Raw genomic sequence first — 24,457 nt, forward strand, 5'->3', positions numbered from 1 at the left:
CAAGGATGGGGACCTTCCAGGTGTTGCTGGATGCCAACTCCCATGAGCCCCAGTCAACATGACCAAGGGCTGGGGACGAGGGAAGTTGTAATCAGCACATCTGGTGGGCCTGCGGTTCCTCAACCCTGCTTTAGGATTCCGGCGGACTTACCTGAGAACGTAGTTGACACAGATGATGCACTGAGGTTGCAGGTTGCGTGTATTGTAGATGACTGTTCCTTGGGTCTCTAGCCACACGTACCCACCATGCTTGGCAAGCATGCGGTACTGCCCAGTGACCACTTGACCTTTTGCGCACACTTTGGGGTGGGGGGGAGAAGGGAGGAAAAAAATAGGAGTAACCAAGTCAAAATATTGCCAGTTGCAGCATGCATTAACATGACTTTATAAATAGCCCCTTTCACAGAACAAAAACAAACTCACAGCCCTCTCACTTAGAACTACAAAAATACATGCTGCAATAGCTCTGTTGGTCTTAGAGAGCATCTTGTGGTTTGCTTTTGCTGCAACAGCCCAAGATAACTGTCCCAGTACCATTGCATACTCTTTTTCAAATCTATGTAAGGCTTTCTGCATCCTGTGATTTTGTGAGCGTGCCACAAAAATACACACATATGTGCACGTGTGAGATTCCTGATAACCTGTGATTTCTTTGGGTGTTTTCTGTTTTGTTTTGTTTTTAGATTAAAAGCAAGTTTTTCGCCCATATGGCTGACAAGCGCTATTTAGAACATGCCTGCTGAACCAGTGAGGGGTTGATTCTCAGAATGAGGATGGTGTTCCAGTGACCTATAGCTCTTACTGTCAGAAAGTTTCTCCTGATGTTTTAAGTCAGAATCTCTTTTCTTGCAACTTGGAAGTCGTGAACTCTTTTCAAGGAAAAATCTACACTCCTTGCTCCATCCACTTTGGCCTCTGGTTCTGGCCCCAGTCGGCATGTGACTCTTGGAAAGTTACCCAGAACAGAATATGACCCCTGGATTGAAAATGGATTCCCACCCCTGGTTTAGACAGTAGGAGCTGCTAATTTTGGCTGCTCCTATTACCCTTTCCTGTGTGGCTGCTCACAGAAATGGTTTCAAAGTGCTGTGAAGCCACTGGAGGTGATGTCTGAGACGCACGCTTTGCTTGCCTTAACTGCTGAATTAAGGACATTCAAAGGGGACAACGCAGCAGCCAGAACGTCTGGAGGGCTGGTGGGGGTTAGGAAAAAAGGCACCATCTCCACCCACCCACCACGGGCTGCCACCTGCCACTGCAACTGATTTATATCATTCTAATTGCCTTAACTATACATTGCTTTAATTGCTCTTTGCTGTAAACCGCCTTGGGAGCTGTTAGGGTTGAAAAAGCCAGGTCTATTTAAAAAAGCCCTTGATGCTTTGTAGGAAGATTAAATGTCTGTGCTATCTAAATTGCAACAACTCCCTCCCAGCTCCCAGTCTCTCCACGAAGCATCATTTGGGCTACAAAGGGGTTGTTTGACTTGAAACACCCAGCCCCAGCTTGTATTTAGACTGCCTTGTAAAGTAAAGGTAAAGGTAAAGGGACCCCTGACCATTAGGTCCAGTCATGGCCGACTCTGGGGTTGCGGTGCTCATCTCGCTTTATTGGCCGAGGGAACCGGCATGCAGCTTCCGGGTGATGTGGCCAGCATGACTAAGCCGCTTCTGGCAAACCAGAGCAGCGCATGGAAACACCGTTTACCTTCCCGCCAGAGCGGTACCTATTTATCTACTTGCACTTTGACGTGCTTTCGAACTGCTAGGTTGGCAGGAGCAGGGACCGAGCAACGGGATTCGAACCGTTGCAGGGATTCGAACCGCCGGCCTTCTGATCAGCAAGTCCTAGGCTCTGTGGTTTAACCCACAGCGCCACCCGCGTCCCTTGCCTTGTAAAGTTGGGTTGCCATATTTCAAAAAGTGAAAATGTGGACACAGTTTTTGAGCTATTTTTTTTTAGGAGATTCGCCAAAAGAAATCAACATTTCCAACATGGATTGCCACACCCCCAGATTTTCCTGCACATTTAAACCAATTTTCGGAAATTCCACCCAAGCACTGTTTCCGACAGGCGAATGCCGGTTATGTCTGGGAAATTTCGGACGTACGGCAGCCCTATCATAAGAATCTTGAACATGAAATCTTTGGCTTCTGGTACCATCGTAGGAAATGGTGGGTTAGGATTCTGGTTGAGGGCTACTCCACATCAGAGCAAAATGCGGCCTGTTGCCCCATTAACACAGAGGCATCCACATGACATTCTCACCACCCCAGTGTTGTCCAGACCCTCTCCCCTTCAAACACTGGGTTTTTTGATCCTCCAAATGTGCAAAACAGAAAGGATTTTTAAAACCCTGCATTTAAAGGGGGAAAGCTCCACATTTTTCTCCGGTGTGGACAAGCCCTGAGAGACAGTGACAGAACCAAACGGGCTGCCTATGATGCAGAAACGACCATTTTTGGTATACAGTATGAGTCATCTATAAAGTGCTTCTATGATGTATTTTACTTCACCACCCTCTTCCTTGTCAGCAAAGGTTTTGCATTAAAAATCACCCTGCTCTTAATTTACTTTAGACTACTACATTTTGATTACCAGATTACTTGTGTGGCATGCGTGTGTGAGGAATATCAAAAGGTTTTGTCTGAAGATTGTTTTAGAAAATTATGTTCTGCAGTGTCTGCGAAACATTATTATATACGGGCCTCCTAATAATCAACTTGCAACGAAGAGTCCTAATGAGAGTTGCCTGTTACATTATCAAAAAGCTTGTTACTGCTTTCATCATTAAAAAATAAAAATAAAATCACATTATGTTCTGTTACAACAAAGAGTAGCTTGTGCTCTTCATTTAACATAACACTGTGTGTGTGTCTCCAGCAGCTATTTGAATCAGCTGTATTACTCTTAGACTTATCAGTCGCTTGTTACCTAATAATAATAACAACATATTTATACCCCACCCATCTAGCTGGGTTTCCCCAGCCACTCTGGGCGAAATATTAAAAAATCAAATATTAAAAGCTTCCCTAAAGAGGGCTGCCTTCAGATGTCTTCTAAAAGTCAGATAGTTGTTTATTTCTTTGACATCTGGTGGGATGTCCACAGGGCGGGTGCCACTACCGAGCAGGCCCTCTGCCTGTACTTACATTTGTACTGTGGTATACACTGTACCACGGGGGGGGGGGGGGAGGGAGAGAACATTTCATATAATGTTTTCATGCAACATACAAAAAAGTGACACACACCCAGTAACCACCCTAGGAAGCTTATACAAAACTGTAGATTTATAAGGAACACCCCTGACCCCGCCGGCTCATCTATTCCAACCCCCCACAATGTAGGAATCTCAGCTAAAGCATCCATGACAGATGGCCACCCAACCTCTGCTTAAAAACTCCAAGCCAGGAGAGTCCATAACCTCCCAAGGGAGACCGTTCCACCGTCAAATGGCTCTTACTGTCAAAATGTTCTTCCTGATGATTAGTCAGAAGCTCCTTTCTTGTAACTTGAAGCCATTGGTTTGAGTTCTGCCCTCCAGAGCAGGAGAAAACAAGCTTGCTCCATCTTCCTGTGACAGCCCTTGAGATATTTGAAGGTGGCTATCATATCTCCTCTCAATCTCCTCTTTTCCAGGCTAAACACACCCAACTTCCTCAACTGTTCCTCATAAGGCTCGGTTTCCAGACCCTTTATATCTTTGGTCACCTTCCTCTGCATACCTTCCAGCTTGTCCATATCTTCCTTAAATTGGGGTGCCCAGAACTGGACACAGGTGTGGTCTCACCAAGGCAGAATAGAGGGGTACTATTACTTCCTTTGATCTGGACACTATACTGGCATACATTACACTGTTGATTCCCTTATTCCATCCTATTCATTTCAATGAGAAGGAAATGCAATGCAGATCAGGCAGGGAAATGAAATCAATTACATATCATTTGCAGATCGAATTCACGGGGTTCATCTCTGCATGGACATGGGACAAATAAGTGAATGTTGGCAATTTCTGCTCCTGATTGCATTTTTGTCTCCAGCATCCCTAGTTGTCCCCCAGCATCAGGGGCCAGCATCATTAGGCACTTGCTGAGGGTCGCACGGTAGCAGGGGCCCATTGCCTATCCCTGGAGCCTCTTGCCCCAGTTCCTCTTCCTTGCCTCTTTACCTGTCCTCTCTGGCCAAGAAAGCTGAGCAGTAAGGAAAAGGAACAGAGACTTCCACATGCCTGAAAGTACCGTATTTTTCACTCCATTGGACACACCGGACCATAGGAGGGGGAGAACAGGAAAAAAAATCCTCCCCCTCTCTGCTCAGCGCCCCTTCACTGAAGTGGCAGGAGAAACGGAGACCTTTCCATTTCTCCTCCCGCTTCATTGAAGGGGCGCTGCGCAGCTCTCCTTCTCTGCTGAAGCCAGGAGAGTCTCCTGGCTTCAGCAAAGACTCTCCTGGCTTCAGCAAAAGGAACCCAAAGACTTTGGAGTGCAGCGCAAGGTCCCACTGCACTCCAAAGGCTTCAGGCGGCTATCCCTGAAGCCTGGAGAGCAAGAGGGGTTGGTGCGCACCGACCCCTCTCGCTCTCCAGGCTTCAGCAAAAGCAACACGAAACCAAGGATCGCGGAGGGAGCGCTCCCTCTGTGCTTCAGAGGCTTTGCATTGCTATCGCTGAAGCCAAGGAGCCTGCATTCGCTCCATAGGACGCGCACACATTTCCCCTTAATTTTTGGAGGGGGGAAAGTGTGTCCTATAGAGCGAAAAATACGGTAAGTCCCCACATTTAATTATTATTTGGAGGCTTTATTTGTCAATGGATTCCCTTCCTTTCCCCTTCACTTATAGAAGAATCAATCTTTTATTGTTGCAGGACCTGAAGTTTGGAACTCTTGGCTTATTGACACCAGGCACGCAACTTCACTGTGCCCTTTTCAATGCCTGTTTTAAACAGTTTTATTTAGGCAAGCCCATCTAGGCTTTTTAGCTACTGTTGATCTCAACCATTCTTTGAATATTTTAAAGTTTTTAAATGCTTTATTTAAATTGCTTCAATATTATTATTATTTTTAGGAACAAAGCAGCATATATGTTTTGTTAAATGCACAAAATAAATAAAAGATGCTGCTATTTTGAACAGTTTAAAGACTACAAAGAAGTCTTTGGTTAAGCAGTTTACTAAAGAATTTCAACTGGCTCTCCATTGAGATGAATGGCAAGATTCAGTGGGAACAGGAACAGATCCAAATCATTCTAAAATATTAATGATGGAATATAATTAATCTCTTGCTATAGTTCTACAGCGCATCGTCAGGGCACATTATGCAATAAGACAAAGACTTTGTTTCCTTTCCCTCTCTCTCTCTTCCCTGCTCCATAGGTTGCAGGGAGTGAGCTATGCCAAATCTGCCAAATTAAACCCTATTATCGCCTCTGATGACTACCAATTAAGTCTCTTGGAGTGTATAGATTTTTTTTATATTTGAAGCCAAGAACGCAAACAATGCTGTAGCTTATTTCAGAACAATGCCATTACCCCATCACAAGACAATAATACAGGCCTGCAAACTTGAAGCAAGCTCTAACTTGGCAAAGGGTTGTGTAGTTTATGGGCAATGTAGATATTTTCATTAATTTGTACACTCCCCACCCCCCCCATCCCTGTGAACAATCATTTTATTATTTCCCCATTGATGGAGGATTATAGTCTTTCTATGGGATATAGCAATAATAATATGAACGGCTTGCATTTCCATTGTTTTTAGAGTTTCTGTGTTTTTAGAGTTTCTGTGCAGCTTGTCCATGGACATACAAGGTTGGCCTCAAACAAATCTCTCTCTCTCTCTCTCTCTCTCTCTCTCTCTCTCTCTCTCTTTCTGCATTGATTTCCCACCTGTAAAGTGGCTCAAGAGCCACTTTGTAAGGTTGGTGGAGAGAAAACAATTTTTAAACGTATTACATAGAAAATGTTCAAAGGTTGCAGACCTTCAGACGTTTACCTGGGACTGAATCCCATTGAAGTTGGCAAATTGTACATAATGGTAAACATGTGCTACATAAACAACTCAACAATAGAAAAAAAAAAATCTGCCTGTACAAGGATGTGCCCTTGTACAAATAACTCCACTTCCCTCCATATGGTATCAAGGCGAGATATACATGTGTGTGCATGCATGCTTCTGTCCCTCTTGCTGCTAGCTCCTATAGCAGCCCGGAGAACATATCCTAGAGAAATCCACAAGGACTGGGCAAGGGAAATAGTCTTCTATTCCTATTGTCCCCTCCCAACACTTAGCATTTAGTGGCCTTTGTAGATTCCATATAGCCATAATGGTTAATAGCAACTGATGGACCTTTCATTCTTGAACTTGTCTAATCCCTCTTCAAATCCATCTAAACTACTTTGGATTATTTTATTGGATGCATAGTTTCACACGAGGCAAGAGACCTTCCCCATTGTCCTTCCCCCGTCCCCATGACAACTATTTCCAGACTTCTGTACCTGCCACCCACAAACCTCAGTCTCTACCCTCTTCCCCGCTCCTTGCAAACATAGCCAAATTATTAGAAAACCCTGGACCCTAATAGCAAAATTGCAAAGGAAAAAAAGAGCAAGGCACATTTGGAAAATAACCTATTCATTTATTCTGGATCATAATTAGCAGTAGCTCAAAGAATTTACATCCCCTTTGAAGGGAAAAAGTTTATTCAGAATTTGCTTATAGAAATTGCTCCTTGCTTGGAGTTGTGCTGTCTTAGCTAGATGGCACTGCTTTACCGTAATGGGGAACATGAGCCTGTGAACATTCCTTTAAATCCATTGCCCTTTGGAGTCGGAACTGTATATTGTGTTTACAGGGTGAGAAGCCTCCATTCATATGCGAGAGCACATTCAAGCCTCTTCGCCATCAGCACATGATCCCACAGCAGTTACCAGGACCATGTGTGACAGGAACAGCGGCCAGCTCTAAAATTGCATGTCTGATTTCCCAGAAAGGAAGTTCTAGATTGAAGAGATTTATGCATGTTCCTGGGAATACTGGTAGGCAATGCCCACAAGAAATGTTCCCCAGGCTTTTCACAGGAACGATGTGCCACTCCTGAGACTTAAAGGAAAGCAACCTTGCAAACATGCCGGTCTTCTCCTTTTCTCATATAAAAACAAACGGACCAGGCTATTAGGGAAATGAAAACTTGGGTAACTTGGGAAGCAGAACTGGAGAAGATATCCTATTGTTTGAGGCTAAAGTACAAAACTCTTAAGGTGAGAGGTGTTGGACATTACTTGAATGAAGGAAAATCCGCAACAGAAATACAATCTATGGTAATTCTCAAAGAACTGCAGGCTAAGGCTCACAAATAGTTAGGCTAACTCTGCACTCCTTCCCCCAATGCTGTACAAGTTGTGATAAAGAGAATTCATGTTCCAGGAATACCCAGAATAGTCTGGCTTTCTTCATGTGAACACTTTGAGAGTTACACATTTTGTTTCTTGCTGGAGATGAGTGAAAAAAGCTGACTTAGAATTCCTTTTCCAAGAGATGTCAGGTAGCCAACATACTAGATCTTTTGTAGAAAACAGCTAAGTCCTGACTATTCTCTGCCAAGCTTACCAAAACCGGCTTGTTCTTTAGTGTTAAGTTGTTACAGAAGAAAATGACTGCATGGAATCAGAACATGGGCTCCCTGGCATGAGGCCATTCTGCAGGGTGACAATACATAGCTACAAAGCGATTACATCTATTTTTAGGCATTGTGCAGCATGTTACAGTGGCAAACAATAGAAAAGGAACTAAGGAGGCAAACAGGAGTGAAAATAGACCTACAGCTTTGTCTCAGTTTGTGAGATTTGTAAGTGAATGTGTGTATACATTCAATTTACTTGTTGCTCTGAATATGGAAGTGTAATGGCAGGAAGGCAATAAGAGGATCTAGCTGATTTGGCGTGTTACACTAAGTATTTTAATGTGGCCACATGAAATGTTGGCAATCCTGACTGAGAACTGCGGCTGCCAGTGTTTTATGGGGCCTCATGAAAATCCCTGAATCCTCCCAGATAGCCATCCCTTGCAGGGGTCTCCATCACTTTCCTCCACACCTGTCAATAAAAGGTGGCTTCAAGATCCGACAGGCTGCCTGCCACTCACAGCTGAATTCATAGGAACACAGGAAGCTGCTTTATACTGCGCCCATGAGTTCATTTAATTCAGTATTGTCTACATTGAGTGGCAGCTGTTCTCCTGGCTTTAGGAAAGAGCTTCTGCTGGTGGGACACCAGGGACCAAACTCATATCCTTTTGCATTGAAACATGTACTCTGTCACTGAGCTACAGCCCTTTTCCAGTTCCTCACCTGCCTTCCTCTCTCACCTGTTTCCTGACCCTTTCTTGCTTCTTTGGTTGGGAAGGAGCTCCAAATTCTAGAGGAACTCCAGGAAGGGAAAGTACCTTTCAACTGCTACTTGCTAGCATTTATTACTGAGTGCACCTCATTCTTTCTCCAAAGAGCTTAGGGTAGCACACACAAGGTATTTCCTGACCCAGCAAAACTGAGTTCCCAAAGTATGAAGGAAACAAACATTAAAAAAAAAAACCCGTTTGTGGACGATCAATTGCAGCATACTATTGTTTGTGGACCACAACCTACTTCATCAGATGCATAAATTGCTATTCTCAGTTATCAGATGAGTGCATGCATGTGAGAATACCTATATGACCAAATGAATTAACATATCCTTAGTAATAAAATTGCCGTTCAAGTGTAGCATCTTGCCCTGTGGATTGGCTCCCCACACAAATTTCTCCCAGTCCAACAACATGCCACCACCAACTAAGGAATCTTTTGCAGTGGTGTAGAAACTGTCAGTTTGCATTTCATAGTACAGAAAGTATTGATCTGATGTGTAGAGATCTTTCCTATTCTAATTAATCCAAGAGGGTTCTGGAAGCTTGTCTGTGTGAAAGAAAGAAGCAGAAGGTTCATGATGTTTGGGTTATTCCCTCAGAGAAACTGAGTACAGCTGGTTCTGTTATCTTTTTCGGTCTAGGTCATGCTGACTATAATAGTAAGGCCAGAAGCACCTGGGTTTCACTCTCTGTCTCTCTTTCCATCCGGTGTGGTGTTCTGTATCTTAACACCTTAGTGTTAAGGTTTTAGTCTTATTATAAGTTATTGCAAATTTAAGTTAAGTCTGCTGCAACTAGATTTCTTTTGGACAGTGCCAATCCTGAATGTATTGGATTTGTGACCATTATGCTCATTTGTCTTCAGTAACAGTAAAACTCTGCTTTATGAAATATAATTGCCTCTGGTCTTTTTTTGGGGGGGGGGAATTCTGCAATGTGTTTAAGTTTTTACTCTGCTAACTATATGGTGGAATCTGCTCTGCATCAATATGAGTAGAGTTCATGACACAGACTAGGGTGACAATGTGTCCTACTTAACAGAGGACAGTCCTCTGTTTGAACAGCTGTCTGGTCTAAAGGTAAAGTACTGTAAGGCAGGAGAGTTGTGGAGGGAAAATGGTGGCTTGATATTTTCCATCAATTTAGCAGCAACCTTGACAGCAGACTCAGCAGGCCCACAGATCACCTCATCACCTCACTCTTCCCCACTATGGCGAGGTGCACCGTACTTCCATTTAAACAATGATTTAAAATTATTTCCAATTCTGCATCTACACATATAAATTTAGCATATGCAGATTTTATGCAAACCACTGTCCTCTTTTGCATAAGCGCCCATCCTTGGGGAGAAAAGCCCTGGGACTGTGGCTAAGGTCTCTGCCCTTAACCATGATCTGAAGCCCAGGTTTGTCCTATGTTTACAGATTATGCTTAAGGAGAAGAGATCTGAACAATGATCCCAGCTTTGAACAACATGCTGAGCCAAACCTTTGGCACACTGTGCTAAAAGGACCAGGGAGGAGCAGAACTTCTGTGAACTCCTCTCTGGGAATGAGCATGCTTGCATGGTCCCAATAAGCCATAGCTTGACTTATCACGAGGTGCTTACCAGGCCAGTGTTTGTATGAAAGTGGACTGAAGCGGCTCATGAGCCTTAGCACCAATTATTTGTGTTGCCCACTGAATAAATAAATATACAAATCATGCTCCTGCCAAATAAATGCAACCTCACACCTTTGCAATGTGCCCAATATCACACATTCCTAAGAGAAAATGCAGGTTTAGAATGAGACTCACAGTTCTGATGACTTTTGGTCATATTCTCAGAGTCCAGTGCATGGTAGAATTCATAGGCAGAACGGCCCAGAAGCTCCTCAGGATGGTATCCAACTAATTCAGTGATCCTTCATGAAACAAGCAAACCAACATTTTCATTAGATATTTGGTTTCGAACATTTTTCATTTAGTAGCGTGCCTTCCCAAATTAAAGAAAAGCTTAGCCTGTAAGTTTTTATTGGTATTGCCCTGAAGAAGTGTACTTCAGCTTCACTGGGACAAATGAACCTTCTTTCACGCACCTTTGTGATTTCATCTTTCTCTCCCTTTTACGCCCTGATTTAGCATAGGATAGCTTCTTACATTCCTACTGAGTGGTGCATATGGCTGCGACAAGATAGCTCTAAAAGTAGTCATTTTGGCAATTGCTGCTCTAAAACATAACATTAAGAACATATCAGAGCAGCATCTTCTGCTGTAGAGTTTTATCTCACTGCATCAAAGGCAAATCCACAAGCGTGGACATATCTAGATGGGACTTCTACCTGGGCTGAGCATCTCTTTAAATACCTGGTCCACCCCCCCTCCACTTTCTGTTTTGCTGGATTTGCAGGTGCTTCTACATTTGTCTAAGCATATTTGTCCAAGGTTTTAATGTAACTACCTCTACTAGCGTACACAGTTTCAGTTAAGTCCACGTTAACTATTGCACTAAAATAAACAAACATTCCTGATCACGCATGCATACTGATTGCCAGATGACTGCAGCATCAAGTGCTGACCTGTGTGTGTGAATGAGCCATCACCATACACCACAGGACATAACCTTTAAGCCTTACCCATAGATCCAGATATCAGGTTTTGAATAATACAAACACATGCAGGCATAAAATGGCCAAAATTCCACTACACGTTTTGTATAAGATAGATGCTTCTCAGTAGAGTTTAAGAATCATTTGTCAATATTTACAAGCTGAGCTTAGCAGCAGGAACACAAAATGCCCGAAGCGCCAGAGCAGTGCCACACAATGACGACATCAGTGTGTAGCTTTGTATTTGATCAGCAAATGATATTTCCAATTCCAAGCAGTTCCTTGCTAGCAAATCAGGCCTTAAGATCCAGAGTGAAAGAGAGGCTGGTCTCCAGTCACAGGTAAGGAATCAGGAATCCTTGTTTAGAGAGCTAAACTGCTGAGGTTAGCCCTGGTACCATTTGACACCTGCATCATTCTAAACCATGGTTAGCTTTAACTGGAGTTTGCAAACTTGGGCAAGCCTGCTATGCTAGCATTTTGCGCACACAGAATGAAACAGCAGAGTGAGCTTGAAAAAGATAAGGAAGAGAGGAATTTGCAAACAAGGATGGAAGGAACACATAGTTCACAGAATGGTTGTAAATTTTTAACCATGGTTAAGACACCAGGAAATGTTGTGTCTCTACTGTGCAATCTGCAACCCATGATTCTGACTGATTTCTGTTGATAGAGCAGACTGGAATGGAGCAGAGAAGGAACCAATTAACTTTTGACTCTTGCTCCTCTTTGGACTTCCATCATTTCTTTAGTTTTGACTCTCTAAATTGGAATTTATAGTTAGGGGTTAGCTCATTGCTTTTGGTATTTCCGTTACTAAAGCGGATATTAAACAAACAAATGCTAGGCAACATGTTAAATGATGGCTTTCCCCCAGCTGCTGTACTTATGCAATAATGTTTCGTAGCATAAATTCGGCAAAGATTTTCACACAGTGACTCCATTCCTTGCGTCACCAATGTACAAACAAGTACCAGGTTACAAATAAATGCCACTGTGAGGATTTGGCTTCGAAAACTTCAGTTGTGTACAGAGGTAATTAGAGAAAAGACCCTATTGTAGCATGTATACTGTATCAGAATGATTGATGTACATTGCTATTAAAATTCAAAGCCCCCCCCCTCCTTTGCTCCTCCTCCTCCACTTTTCAGGATGTCCTTGCTATATTTTGTACAGTTTTTGTTGTTGTTTCAATTTCACATTTTGTATAGTTTTGGTCCTATCTAAGTCAAGAGTCCGTATCCTAGCTATCTGTAGAACGAAACTGGAGGACGTATTTAAGAACAACGGCAGAATGAAAAGGCTACACCATGCCCCCACCTTTTGAACGACTTTGCTCCCAGTTGACGTTAACCTTACAAAGCCAGGAAATACAACCTCAGAACAAGCACACAGCCTCGTCTGCCTGCAAGCACGTAATTGCCATTATCACTAATGATGGTAACACTGTATTCTCACAAGGATCCTGACTTCTGCGAAGGCTCTTCTACCCCACACACATTTTACGTTGTTGTTTTTTTAAATGACACGGAGCACGCTGGAACTTGCGTCAGCAAAAAGAAAAAGAAATCAGACTCCCATCTGTCAGAAGAGCCCCCAAATGCGTTGTAATGCATTACATTATCTGAAAGCACATCTCGGGGGTTAACATCTGTGATGATGGAAGACTGAAGCAGAACAGAGATCTCCTTCCCCAGCTTAAACTAGGAGGGCAGAACCATAGCTCAGTGGTGGAGAATAAGCTTTGCATGTAGAAGTTCCCAGGTCCAATCCTTGGGTCTCTCCATGCAAGGCTGAGAGAGTCTCCTGTTTGAAACCGCAGAGTGTGTGTAAGCCAACATTCCCAAGCCAGGTGTTCTCAAGATATTTAGGACCTCGACTCCCATCATCCCTGAGCCTTGGACATGTTGGCTGGGGCTGATGGGAGCTGGAGTCCAGAACTTCTGGAAGGTACCAGGTTCAGGTAAGGTGGTGGAGGCAGCATTGAGCTAGATGGATCCAGCTCAGCACAAGCCTGTTCCCCATGAGTGGGAGACAAGAGGAAGTCCCAAACCCTGTCTTCATTAACTGCTTTTGTCCCCACAATATAGGGGAGGGATAGTAGCTCTGGTGGGGGACCCATTGTGCTCCTACTGGGCCTCGTTCAGCTCTCACCTGTGGCTCCTAGAAGCTGTCAGCATGCGACAGTGGCCACACCTTGAGGATTGGCCTCAACTGGCTGGCTAAACCAGGGGAAATTTGACTGATGGGTCTTGAGGAACTTCCCTCATCCGAAGCAACGGGAGAAAACCCCCACATTGGCAGGAACGAAAAGATTTTATTCTATTTATTTAAACGATTTAATTAAGCAGCTTATAGGCGCAGACTTTTTCTTTGGAGAAATACAACGGAATTTGGAATGAGTTTACACATAATATATTTGGTTACTGACAATTATATCGGAATTAGGATAATAACAAAATACTGTACATTAATAAATGGTGATGTAACAGTATTTTTTTCTTTTCTTTTTCCATTCTCACTTTCTTCCCCCCCTCTCTATCTTTTTATAAATGAAACTCTCTTAATAAAATAATAAATGATTTCTATAACACTTAGCTACAATCGTCTCTAAGTAAAACGTGGTTAGAGCTATAAAATCAGTCTGCATCAGGGGTGTACTATACAGTGGTGCCTCGTAAGACGAAATTAATTCGTTCTGTGAGTTTTTTCGTTCTGCGAGTTTTTTCGTCTTGCGAAGCACCACTGTGTATTGACGGTTTCCCATAGGAATGCATTGGCGGTTTTTTAAAAAAAGGCGCAAGACGTTTCGTCTTGCAAAGCAAGCCCATAGGGAAATCTGTCTTGCGAAGCAACTCAGAAAACGAAAAACTCTTTCATTTTGCGAGTTTTCGTCTTCTGAGGCATTCATCTTGCGAGGTACCACTGTATTGGTAAACCCATTCTAGAATGACTAGAATAGTCGTTGCTGATGATGTACTAACCAAGCAGTAGGTGGCTAGGATAACTGCATCCTAAATACTGGAATAACTGCACCGATTTTGAGCTTTTGAACAGGAAAGTGTCAAGACGGAATGCTGAACTTCCTTCATTTTTCTCTGTAACTTAAATACAACATTAGGCACTTACTACTGACTGCCCCTGCCATGCCGAACCAGTGTGTTTGTAATCCATTACTTTTCTTTCAATCTGTGCTTTACTTCCTCAATGCAACATCAACCTCGAAAAGTTCACACCCCAGAATTACCTCTTGCGGTACATGTGTCCTGCGAAAATGTCATGTTCAGCTGGATCAGATGTAATCTTGGATTACAAAGTCTCATGAATTAGGGGAAGAGGTGTTCTGTTGCCTTTTCACTGGGGCCTACTAAGAGGTAGGCACGCAGCCTTGCAAACAGCTATTTAGATGCTAAATGTCAAGGGAACAGTGTTTATTCTCTTAAAACAGCAGGTAATGAGGAAAGCAGGGAAATTCTAAACCTGACCTATACGAGATTGAAATATTATCCAGGGATTAAGGTTTTTAAAACAGCTACTTTTGAAAACTGGATAAACCATCCATATGCCGATAAGCTTTTAGCAGAACTGCCTTAATAACACACATGACCCTGCCAATTTTTGCAAAGCAAAATATGCATTTGGTTCTTTTTCCTCCACTCCCGAAACCTGTATTCATGAAATGAGTTTTATTTTCGGCATTCTGAGCTGTCGGCAACAGTCTGCAGAAAGTGCCTCGTGGGTAGCTATCCTGCTTGTTTCCAAACCTGTATTACGTTCAGAATCAGGGTTTTTCAAAAAAACAACAGCAACCCTAATGCACGCAGACTGCCGGCATGGAAATTGCATTAGCCAATTGCAGATGGCACCAAGCACCAGATGCGATGCTAAATGGCCAGCCAGTATCATGTCACTCCCTTTGCCCAAGTCCCTTTCAAGTGGCACACGTGTCAGGCATAGATAAGACCAGAAATTATGTATTGAGGTCCATATGTTCTTAGCATTGCAGCACGTTAGACAGTTTGTCCAGAAGTCTCTCTGTTTATATTTGGCTTTGCAATAGAACTATACATTGCAGTAAACACAGGACTGCCATCAAAAATGGCAGCTCGTCATCAAGTTTAACCCCTCTTTCAGTATACCTTTAAAATGTACATGTGTGCAGGCATCACCTAACTCTGCCTAACTGTATCCTAAATATGGGCTGCCTAGTCTAGGAACAAGCGAGTCTGTCAAATCTGGAGAACAGCATTGCAAAATTCAGAGATGTGTGAATTTCAAAGGATGACTATACTTCTGTTTGTGTATTGTTCCGGAAAGTGAGCATTAAGTAGGTTCACCTTTAAATGTGGACAGAATCAAATTTACTTATTTATTTTATGTTTTTCATAAAATTTATACCACTGCTTGGTTGTAAAGAAAACCTCAAAGTGGAAGGAAAAAACAAGAAAAATCAAAGGAAAATTCACAACCCTGCTTTAAGACATGCAAAAGTTAAGATGCGAAAGTAGATTAAAATCACCTCTAAGTGCCTGGGTAGGCTTATTTCATCAAGAATGTTTTTAGCAGGTGCCGAAAAGAATGCAGTGATGACACCTGCTCGGTTTCAATCGGCAGGGAGTCCCAAAGTGCAGACGCTGCCACACTAAATGATCAGATTTATACAATTGTAGAATGGGTACTATGTGGCACCTGTAGCTGTGCCAATTCCACTGATCCAAATGGTCAAGTGGGAATTTCTCTGCCACCCCAATGTAGTCTAATAGCCCACCTCTTGCAGAAGTTGAAAGATTTGGTGCAGCAGAGGATGGGGAAGATTTATCTCTGAGACTGAGGATAATGGATGCCACACTTTATGCAATATAGTCGTACCTTGAATGCCTTGCGAGTCGAACGTTTTGGCTCCCGAACTCTGCAAACCCAGAAGTGAGTGTTCCGGTTTGCGAACATTCTTTGGAACCCGAACGTCCGACGCGGCTTCCAATTGGCCGCAGGAGCTTCCTGCAGCCAATTGGAAGCTGTGCCTTGGTTTCTGAACATTTTGGAAGTCGAACGGACTTCCGGAACAGATTCCATTCGACTTCCGAGGTTCTACTGTACTGGGCTATATGGCTTAAGGTAAAGGTAAAGGTACCCCTGCCCTTACGGGCCAGTCTTGCCAGACTCTGGGGTTGTGCGCTCATCTCACTCTATAGGCCGGGAGCCAGCGCTGTCCGCAGACACTTCCGGGTCACGTGGCCAGCGTGACAAGCTGCATCTGGCGAGCCAGCGCAGCACACGGAACGCCGCTTACCTTCCCGCTGGTAAGCGGTCCCTATTTATCTACTTGCACCTGGGGGTACTTTCGAACTGCTAGGTTGGCAGGCGCTGGGACCGAACGACGGGAGCGCACCCCGTCGCGGGGTTTTGAACCGCCGACCATGCGATCGGCAAGTCCTAGGCACTGAGGTTTTACCACAGCGCCACCCGCTATATGGCTTAGCTAAGGATAAAGCCACTGATATGTCCCTATGAAAGAAACCTTCTCCACAACCAAAACACTGGTTTAAAGCTCTCTCACACACAATACTTGACATATCCAGTTCCAGGGCCTGCATAAGACATTTTGTCGCATGAGGCCAAAGCCAGTTCTCCAACCTTCCCCATACCACATAAAGAAACAAATTGGACCTACAGTTCAAGCAGACAGCATCTTCTGCTGCGTCTGATGTAGGGATGTCTGAAAATTTCAGTGGAAATGGAAAAGGAAGTGGAAATTGCTGCAGTTTGTGTGTTCACCTGTGGCCAGGAATGGAATTACCAGAAATTAGCAGCTGCTGGAAACCACAGGGAGGAAGAGCGCTCTTGTCCTCAGGTCCCACTTCTGGGTTTCCCACAGGTATCCAGTTGGCCACTGTGAGAACAGCATATTGGACTAGATGGGCCTGATCCAGCAGGGGGTCTTCTTATGTTCTTATGGAAATCAATCATGCGAATATGATTGGTATTTGTTCACATCACTGTTGTGGTGGTGTTTTTTTTTAAAGTTCACAAGTGATGTGCAATTAATGACCTTTTTTACATTGTTTTGCATAGATAGTTGCGTAACGTATGTGCAAGTTCAGCTTGCATTCAGTAGCAGGCAGCGAGATGAATAATGTAGTATTTGGTGGAAACGGAACTGCAGTGGAAGGGGAACAGTGCTGATTGTGACAAACGTAGGCCAGAATGGAAATCACTGCTTTCTTACATCCCTGAGGACAGCAGGCTAGTTTATGACATCCAGATCAGGCCCCCAGGGCACACACAATTCTCCCAACATCTTGCTGATGCCCCATACCATCTGTTGCTGGAGATGACTTCCTCACTCTCCTTAATGGTACCCTTGTCCTGTTAACTCATAAAAAAGTAACAGAACTGAACCCACACGTAAGCTTATTTCCATCTCACAAACACACAGGAACAGGAACTTAGTTCTGAAGATGGCCACAGTTCAAACAAATAGTGGAATCAAACAGGTTTTTTTTTTACAAATAGTGGAATGAAATAACCAGTTGTTGTTTTAAATGTGGTTTTAGCCACCATTCCTGCAGGAACTTGTTGCATTTTTCTAATAGCACCTATATTTCAAAAAGGCGCGTAGCTGCTAATTAGAGAGAGAAAGTTGTGTTAAGATGTGTTAGGCAACCTGCTATCCTTCAAGCAATGGACTAATATGCAGGTAAGCAACAAACAAGCATAACATGGCCTGCAAGCTGAAATCTGATATAGTTTTCCCTTGGGAAAGCTTTCCCCCTTGAATGACTCCAACTCATGGGTGAGTTGCCACATGGTCAGGGGAGCATCACAGCAGCTAATCTGCTGCATGCTGCCTATTCTGTATATACCAGAGGTCAAGAACCTAATTAAGTCTGCCAGGGCCACCCATTTAGTTTGCAAGGCCATGTGGGCCAAATCATGCCCTCCTGCCCTGTGTCTGATGCCGTATATACAAAGCCCTCTGCACAGCGCTTTGCAAGCCCCTGCAATCGGTTGATCACCAGGGACACGGGTGGTGCTGTGGGTTAAACCACAGAGCCTAGGGCTTGCCGATCAGAAGGTCGGCATTTCAAATCCCTGTGACGGGTTGAGCTCCCATTGCTCGGTCCCTGCCCCTGCCAACCTAGCAGTTCAAAAGCACGTCAAAGTGCAAGTAGATAAATAGGTACCACTGCAGCGGGAAGGTAAATGGCGTTTCTGTGTGCTGCTCTGGTTCGCCAGAAGTGACTTAGTCATGCTGGCCACATGACCCGGAAGATGTATGCTGGCTCCCTCGGCCAATAAAGCAAGATGAGCGCCGCAACCCCAGAGTCAGCCACAACTGGACCTAATGGTCAGGGGTCCCTTTACCCTTTACCTTTATGCACATGCTTTGCAAGCTCAGACTGTTCGCTGTTTGTCTGGCACTCATAGTCAACAGTGTATACTAATAGCAAGCTCATTCTCAGAATGCAAATCCCTATCTGGGCAAAACATGGGCAGCACCCATGCGGAAGAGGGAACCCTCCACGGCTTGTGGGAACCCCATGGTTTGGTACAAGAAATCAGGGGTCTTAAAAGTTGCCAGCAGGAGCACCTGCTAGGGAAGGACCATAGCTCAGTGCTTTATATGCAGAAGGTCCCAGGTTAAATCTTTGGCATCTCTAGGTTATGGCTGGAAAAGTCTGAAGCCCTAGAGGGGTGGAGCCGGTCAGTCTGACAAATGCTGTGCTTCGAGGGACAAACGGTCTGATTCTGATTCCTATGATGATCGGCCTTAGTTCGGCTCTCACTAAACCAAAATCAGAAAAACAACATTGTGGACCTGGTCTAGTATTTGCTTTTAAAGTTGGATTCAACATTAACTTTAGTTCAAATGTCTGACGAAAGAGACTTAGTAACTGCTGCATTCCAAATGCTTCCAGCAGTTCTCACTTCCATGGTGAGAAATGTCTGGGTTTTTGCCAACAGAACCAGGAAGTGTGTGTTTTGAGTATCGCTCTTTGCCTTTTTTGGGCGAAATCCCCCTAAAAAAAGCCCAACAACTTCTTGAAATACGGCAACCCTACATCGCAGGTTAAGGGGAAGGATTATTTCTGCTTTGAGGAGGAAGCGCTGGCCAGCTGCAGAGTTCATTAATCTAGAAGGATTTATTAATTGTATTTGCAGCAGAAGCAGTTTTAGCGCTGTGTTTGAAAATGGGGCATCCTAGCTTATGGGAAAGCAAGTGGAAAAACCTGAGCGTTGCACAATGGCAACAAAAGCATATTTCCCAGCACTGCCTGACAAACCACGAGGCTTTGGGGACAAATATCCATTGCTGACGTTGTTTAATAAAGGGACTTTGAGGATTTTGCATCACTCCCTGTTCTTCGTCACCTCTTCCTGATCTGGGAGTGCCTGCCAGGGCATTTCCGCAGGAGGAAAACACTTATCTGGCTGGCCCATATCCTTTCCCCTCTTGGTGCCCATTCAGATTGGGCGGGCTGCTCTTTTCACCTCTTGCTGCCAGGCTGCAACCCTAAGCAAGCTTACCAGAACTGCCCTGCTGGATTTAGGGGGTTCTGCTTCAGGTTAGGATGAAGGCTTGTTTGCCCCCTCGCGTTTCCTCCAAAGAGCCTGCGGCAGTGCAAACAGGGACATCACATTTTATCCTTGACAGCCTTGGTCAAGTATATCTGAAGGAGCATCTCCAACCCCATCGTTCTACCCGGACACTGAAGTCCAGCGCTGAGGGCCTTCTGGTGGTTCCCTCACTGCAAGAAGCCAAGTTACAGGGAACCAGGCAGAGGGCCTTCTCAGTAGTGGCACCCGCCCTGTGGAACATCCTCCCACCAGATGTCAAAGAGAACAACAACCACCAGACGTTTAGAAGACATCTGAAGGCAGCCCTGTTTAGGGAAGCTTTTAATGTTTGATGCATTACTGTATTTTAATATTCTGTTGGAAGCTGCCCAGAGTGGCTGGGGAAACCCAACCAGATGGGTGTGGTATAAATTATTATTATTATTATTATTATTATTATTATTATTATTATTATTATTTCCTCATCAACCACCCTCCCTGTCAGTGGCTGGAAAAGGTTCAGAAAAAGGGGGACCCCCCAAAACAATAAAGTGTATGGAGCGACTCCCCTGAGGAGGAAAGGCTGCAGAGTTTGGGAATTTGGGCTTTAGAGGAAAGGCAAGTTAGAGATGCCATGACAGATGTTCATAAAATTAGTAAAACGATGAAACTTATTCCCACAGGAGGCAATGATGTCCCCTAACTTGGATGGCTTTAAAAGGAGAATAGACAGATCCCATGGACAAGAAAGCTATTGGTGGCCACTAGCCCAAATGGCTATGCTCTGCTTCTGCGGTCAGAGGCAGAAAAGCTTCTGAATACCAGTTGCTGGAAGCCACAGCAGGGGAGTGGGCTCCTGTGTTCGAATCCTGCTGTTGGTTTCCCACAGGCATCTGGGTGGCCACTGTGGGAACAGGATGCTGGATGAGATGGGCCCCTGGCCCAATGCAGCAGCCTCTTCTTATCACAGAATTGTATAATTCAAGAAGACCACAAAGGTCACCTAGCCCCCTGCAATGCAGGAATCTTTTGCGCAACATGGGGCCCGAAACCCACAGCCCTGTGATGAAGTCTCACACTCTACCGACTGAGCTTCTTATGCTAACTAAGGTTGAGATATACCCAAAGGACTGCCTCTTTCCCTATGAACCGCCCCGGACCCTGAGATCATCTTCTGCGGCCCTTCTTTGTGTGTCTCCTTCTCAAGGGTTCGGAGGGTGGGACCACGAGAACAGGTCTTCTCTGCAGTGGCTCCTCGTCTGTGGAATGCTCTCCCCAGGGAAGTTTGTCAGGCCTTTGGTTGATCTGATTTTTATCCTATGCCCTTTTAAAATGTGTTTGTTTTTTGGGGGGGTGGGCTATTGGGTTGTTGTTTTTATTTTTATTAGGTATTTTGTGGTTTTATATCTTGATTTTATTCTGTGAACCGCCCTGAGACCTCCAGGTATAGGGCGGTATATAAATTCTAATAATCATAATCGTACTCATAATAATACAGTCATACCTCGGGTTAAATATGCTTCAGGTTGAGCGTTTTCAGGTTACGCTCCGCAGCGACCCAGAAGTAACTGAATGCGTTACTTCTGGGTTTTACCGCTTGCGCATGTGCAGGCGCTCAAAATGATGTCACGCGCATGCACAGAAGCGGTGAATCGCAGCCCGCACACGCGCAGACGTGCGTTCTACTCCGGAACGGATCCTGTTCACATCCAGAGGTACTACTGTAGAGAGATGACAATGTCCAACACCACCCAGGCTACATTCAGCAACCCTTATCAGATTAATTTAGAATCAGTGCCATTCTGTGACATGCTCATAAGATTAGGACTGCAGCTTCCTTTTACCATATTGTAAGAATCCTCAGGGCTGGGCCGGGCATTTTGCTGCTTGGCTGAGACAAAGCAGTAAATGACTCACCCCACAGACCCCTCTCACTCAAAAGTACACAGCACACAAAGCTAGTTGATTTATTTTGGGACTTGGGGCAGAAAGTCCCACAGGAGTCTGTTTCCCTCTGAGGCAGTAAAAAGACAATATGAAATTAAATAACTCTTTGCTGCCCTTTCATGATGTCCCAGATTCAATGCCTGAGCTGGTCACTTCATTCTGTCTAACGGTAGGACAGGCCCTGGCCATTCCATTTCTATGAAAAACATTCTGTGTGTGTGTGTTGTGCAGACTTGCTTTATTCCCACAACCAACACAGATTCAGGGCATATTTTTTAAGCAACGGGATATTTACTATGCCAAATCCTAAAGCATATTCTGATCCCCATCACAAGTCGCCTTTGTTTGCCTTAAGAGCATTAGTTTAAATCTTTCTTACAACCGCTCAACTTTCTTTTTTCCTCTCATGGTGGGTTCAGGGCAGTGCTGAATGTTGCCCTCTTTATTTCCAGGCCTTATGAAATATTCTCACGGAAGCTGAACTCCTGCAAATGTTTAACTCAGACAGCACATGAACAGTCCCATTGTCTTTCCTAGGTTGATCTCAAAAAGAATGCTCAAGGGCCCGTGTTGGCTTTTTAGGCCCTGTGTTAAATTATATAAATAAATCCCATGATGCAACAGGAAAGCTTGACCTGGCATTGCTGGGAGTACTGGAATGGCAAGAGAAACAAAAGGATTGCAAGAAAAGGATTAGCGCCAAGACGGATGCTTTAGATCAGGCCTGCTGCAACTTGTGAGCACGGCTTGCAGAATTTTATGCAGTAGCCTACAAAAGCTTTCGACATGTTGAATTGCTTAGTCTTTCAGATGCCACCAGAGACTTCCTTTTGTTTAAAAAAAGACTAGAAGTCATTGCCAAGGCAAGTTACAAAATACATGAATTGGCCGGATGCATTTGACTTGGGTATCTCACAACTTGCACAGTCTTGCCTTTGCCAATCGGATTCCTTCCACATATCTTGGACCACAATTCCCATCAGCCGCAGGCAGCGCAACCCTGTTGGGAGTAGGTAATAAGTCTGTTCTGGTTGTGGGTGATGGGAGTTGTAGTACAGAACGTCTGGAGGGTGCTCAGTTGGCAACAGCTGTTTATTCTCATGGAAACATTGCATAAAACACAAGTTGGACAGAGGAATCGCCTCTACCTTTTAGACTTTTTACCATATCAACTGGTTCAGGTGTATGATCAGGATTCCTGGTTGAGCAGAGGTTGCTTACTTCAGATCTTTCTGCTCAATGCAAAGTATTTAGGATGGGGATATTGGGGCGAAGTGTACCCCCTGTGCCCCCTACTCATATGCCCAAATGAGGCTAATGTTATATTGTTATACAGGGCAGGCACAAACTCTCCAAAATTCTCTGAAAGAAAAGAACAGTGTTGTACTAATGTCATAGCACCAAGACCAGACAAAAATACTTTGAATTCCCAGCAGCCAGCTTAAAATGTTTAGCAGCTCTATCTATGCAGAAGTGAGGATATGTTTAAATTCTTTTGCATCGGCCTCCTTTTTTTTTTTAACTTGCCACGGGTTTTTCTAGTCATGGTGGTACTGTTCTCCCTATCGAGCCATATGTCTCCTTTGGGGTTTGCCTAAATAACTGCGTTTTGCTCTGGTGTCTAAGAATATTATTTAAAGAAGGGTGCCTGTGGTGATCACACAGGGTCCCCGGACGTTTGACGGTCTATTGATCCCTGTGCCACCACTGTGATTGCTCTCTTCGTTGCCACCAACCCGTTTCTCTTGGGTACCCACGGAGTCCAGACAATTGTTAACATTAACAAACAATCAAGTTTATTTTTATAAGCATGAACAAGTTTATGGTTTCAGTTAATTTTTCTTGTCAGTTTCTTAATCTTAGATTCCTTACTGTCTTATACATTCCTAACAACTTCAAACTGATTATCCCAGCTATCTATCTGACTCCACCTAACAGTTCCTCACAATCTCTCTCAACACAACTAAACCAACCCACAGACTTATCCTCCCTCTTCCTTCTCAAACTCCCAACTCTCACTCTAACTACTCCCCTTGGGTTCCCACTGGCCAATCACTTCACAATCATTTAACCCTTTCCTTATGACCCACCTAGGAGGCAAACGCCACAGTGCCTCTCAATTTATCACGCTGGAGAGGCGTTATAAGCAAATAGCTGGTCTTTTTACCTGTCATCACAGTAGGTGAATTTCATGTCCATGCTGTGACGGCTCAAGAACGTCTTGCTGTCCAGGGGGATGTCAGTATTGGAAGGGTGTTGAATGGGTTCACACATTAATATCAGGCAAGACAAGAGAGGTTCTTTGTAGCCACAGAGAGCATGAGGAGGGCATGTATTATAGACCTTCAGTTGTCCAGTGCAGTGCAAAACCTGAAACATAAAGAAACTATTTGTACAAATACAAGGGTTTTGATTATTTAAAAAAAACCAAAGGAACTTGAGTAGATCAAATCTTTCAAAAAACATACGTAAAAAAAAAAAGTACCTTCCATGTGGCCGATTTTAGATTCACAGTTCTGCCTCTGTTGGTAACAGTGCATTTCATTCTCATGAAGAAGTCCCGCTCCATGGTCACCTCTTTATTCTTTTTCCCAAAGCCTGGACCTGAGAAAAATGTGGACAAGATTCTTTTTTAAGGCTTGTTTTGCAGTTTCCGTTGCATGCTCTAGTAACCAGCCAGCAAAGTTATTTCAGAAGGACCAGAGTAGGAACATTCCCAAAACCGCTGTGATCAACTAGCTACACACTTTGAGGATAAAGTTAATTGATTTTGGGGAGACCTTGGCAGTTCCAGATGAAGTCCCTAATGCCAAATCACTGGTGTGGTGTGAGATCAGTTTCAGCTTATGCAGTCTGCTGATGTGAACAAGGTGCTGGCAGCTCTATGTCCAACCGCATGCCCTCTGACTCTCTTGGGTTAGACAATCTAGCAGAGGGGGTTGACTGGTTGGGTATAGAGCATGGCTA

The 24,457-nt window shown here is 44.1% G+C and overlaps 1 protein-coding gene across 4 annotated transcripts in view; it reads right to left on the minus strand.

The window, feature by feature from the left end:
• EPAS1 (endothelial PAS domain protein 1) overlaps window positions 1–24,457 on the minus strand; it is a 136,955-nt gene that overhangs the window by 17,035 nt on the left and 95,463 nt on the right. For all 4 annotated transcript variants that reach the window (XR_014509402.1, XR_014509403.1, XM_083432997.1 and 1 more), the window contains 4 exons: window positions 23,976–24,094; window positions 23,658–23,860; window positions 10,194–10,300; window positions 152–299 (listed from right to left, as the gene is read on the minus strand). Coding sequence is in view for 2 of the 4 variants with exons in the window: in XM_083432997.1 (XP_083289123.1) it covers window positions 152–299; window positions 10,194–10,300; window positions 23,658–23,860; window positions 23,976–24,094 (577 nt within the window). In the remaining 2 variants the exon portion in view is untranslated. The remainder of the gene's footprint in view (window positions 1–151; window positions 300–10,193; window positions 10,301–23,657; window positions 23,861–23,975; window positions 24,095–24,457) is intronic.

The sequence above is a fragment of the Podarcis tiliguerta genome (genome assembly GCF_965153285.1).
Source record: "Podarcis tiliguerta genome assembly, chromosome: 3".
Classification (NCBI taxonomy): Eukaryota; Metazoa; Chordata; class Lepidosauria; order Squamata; family Lacertidae; genus Podarcis; species Podarcis tiliguerta.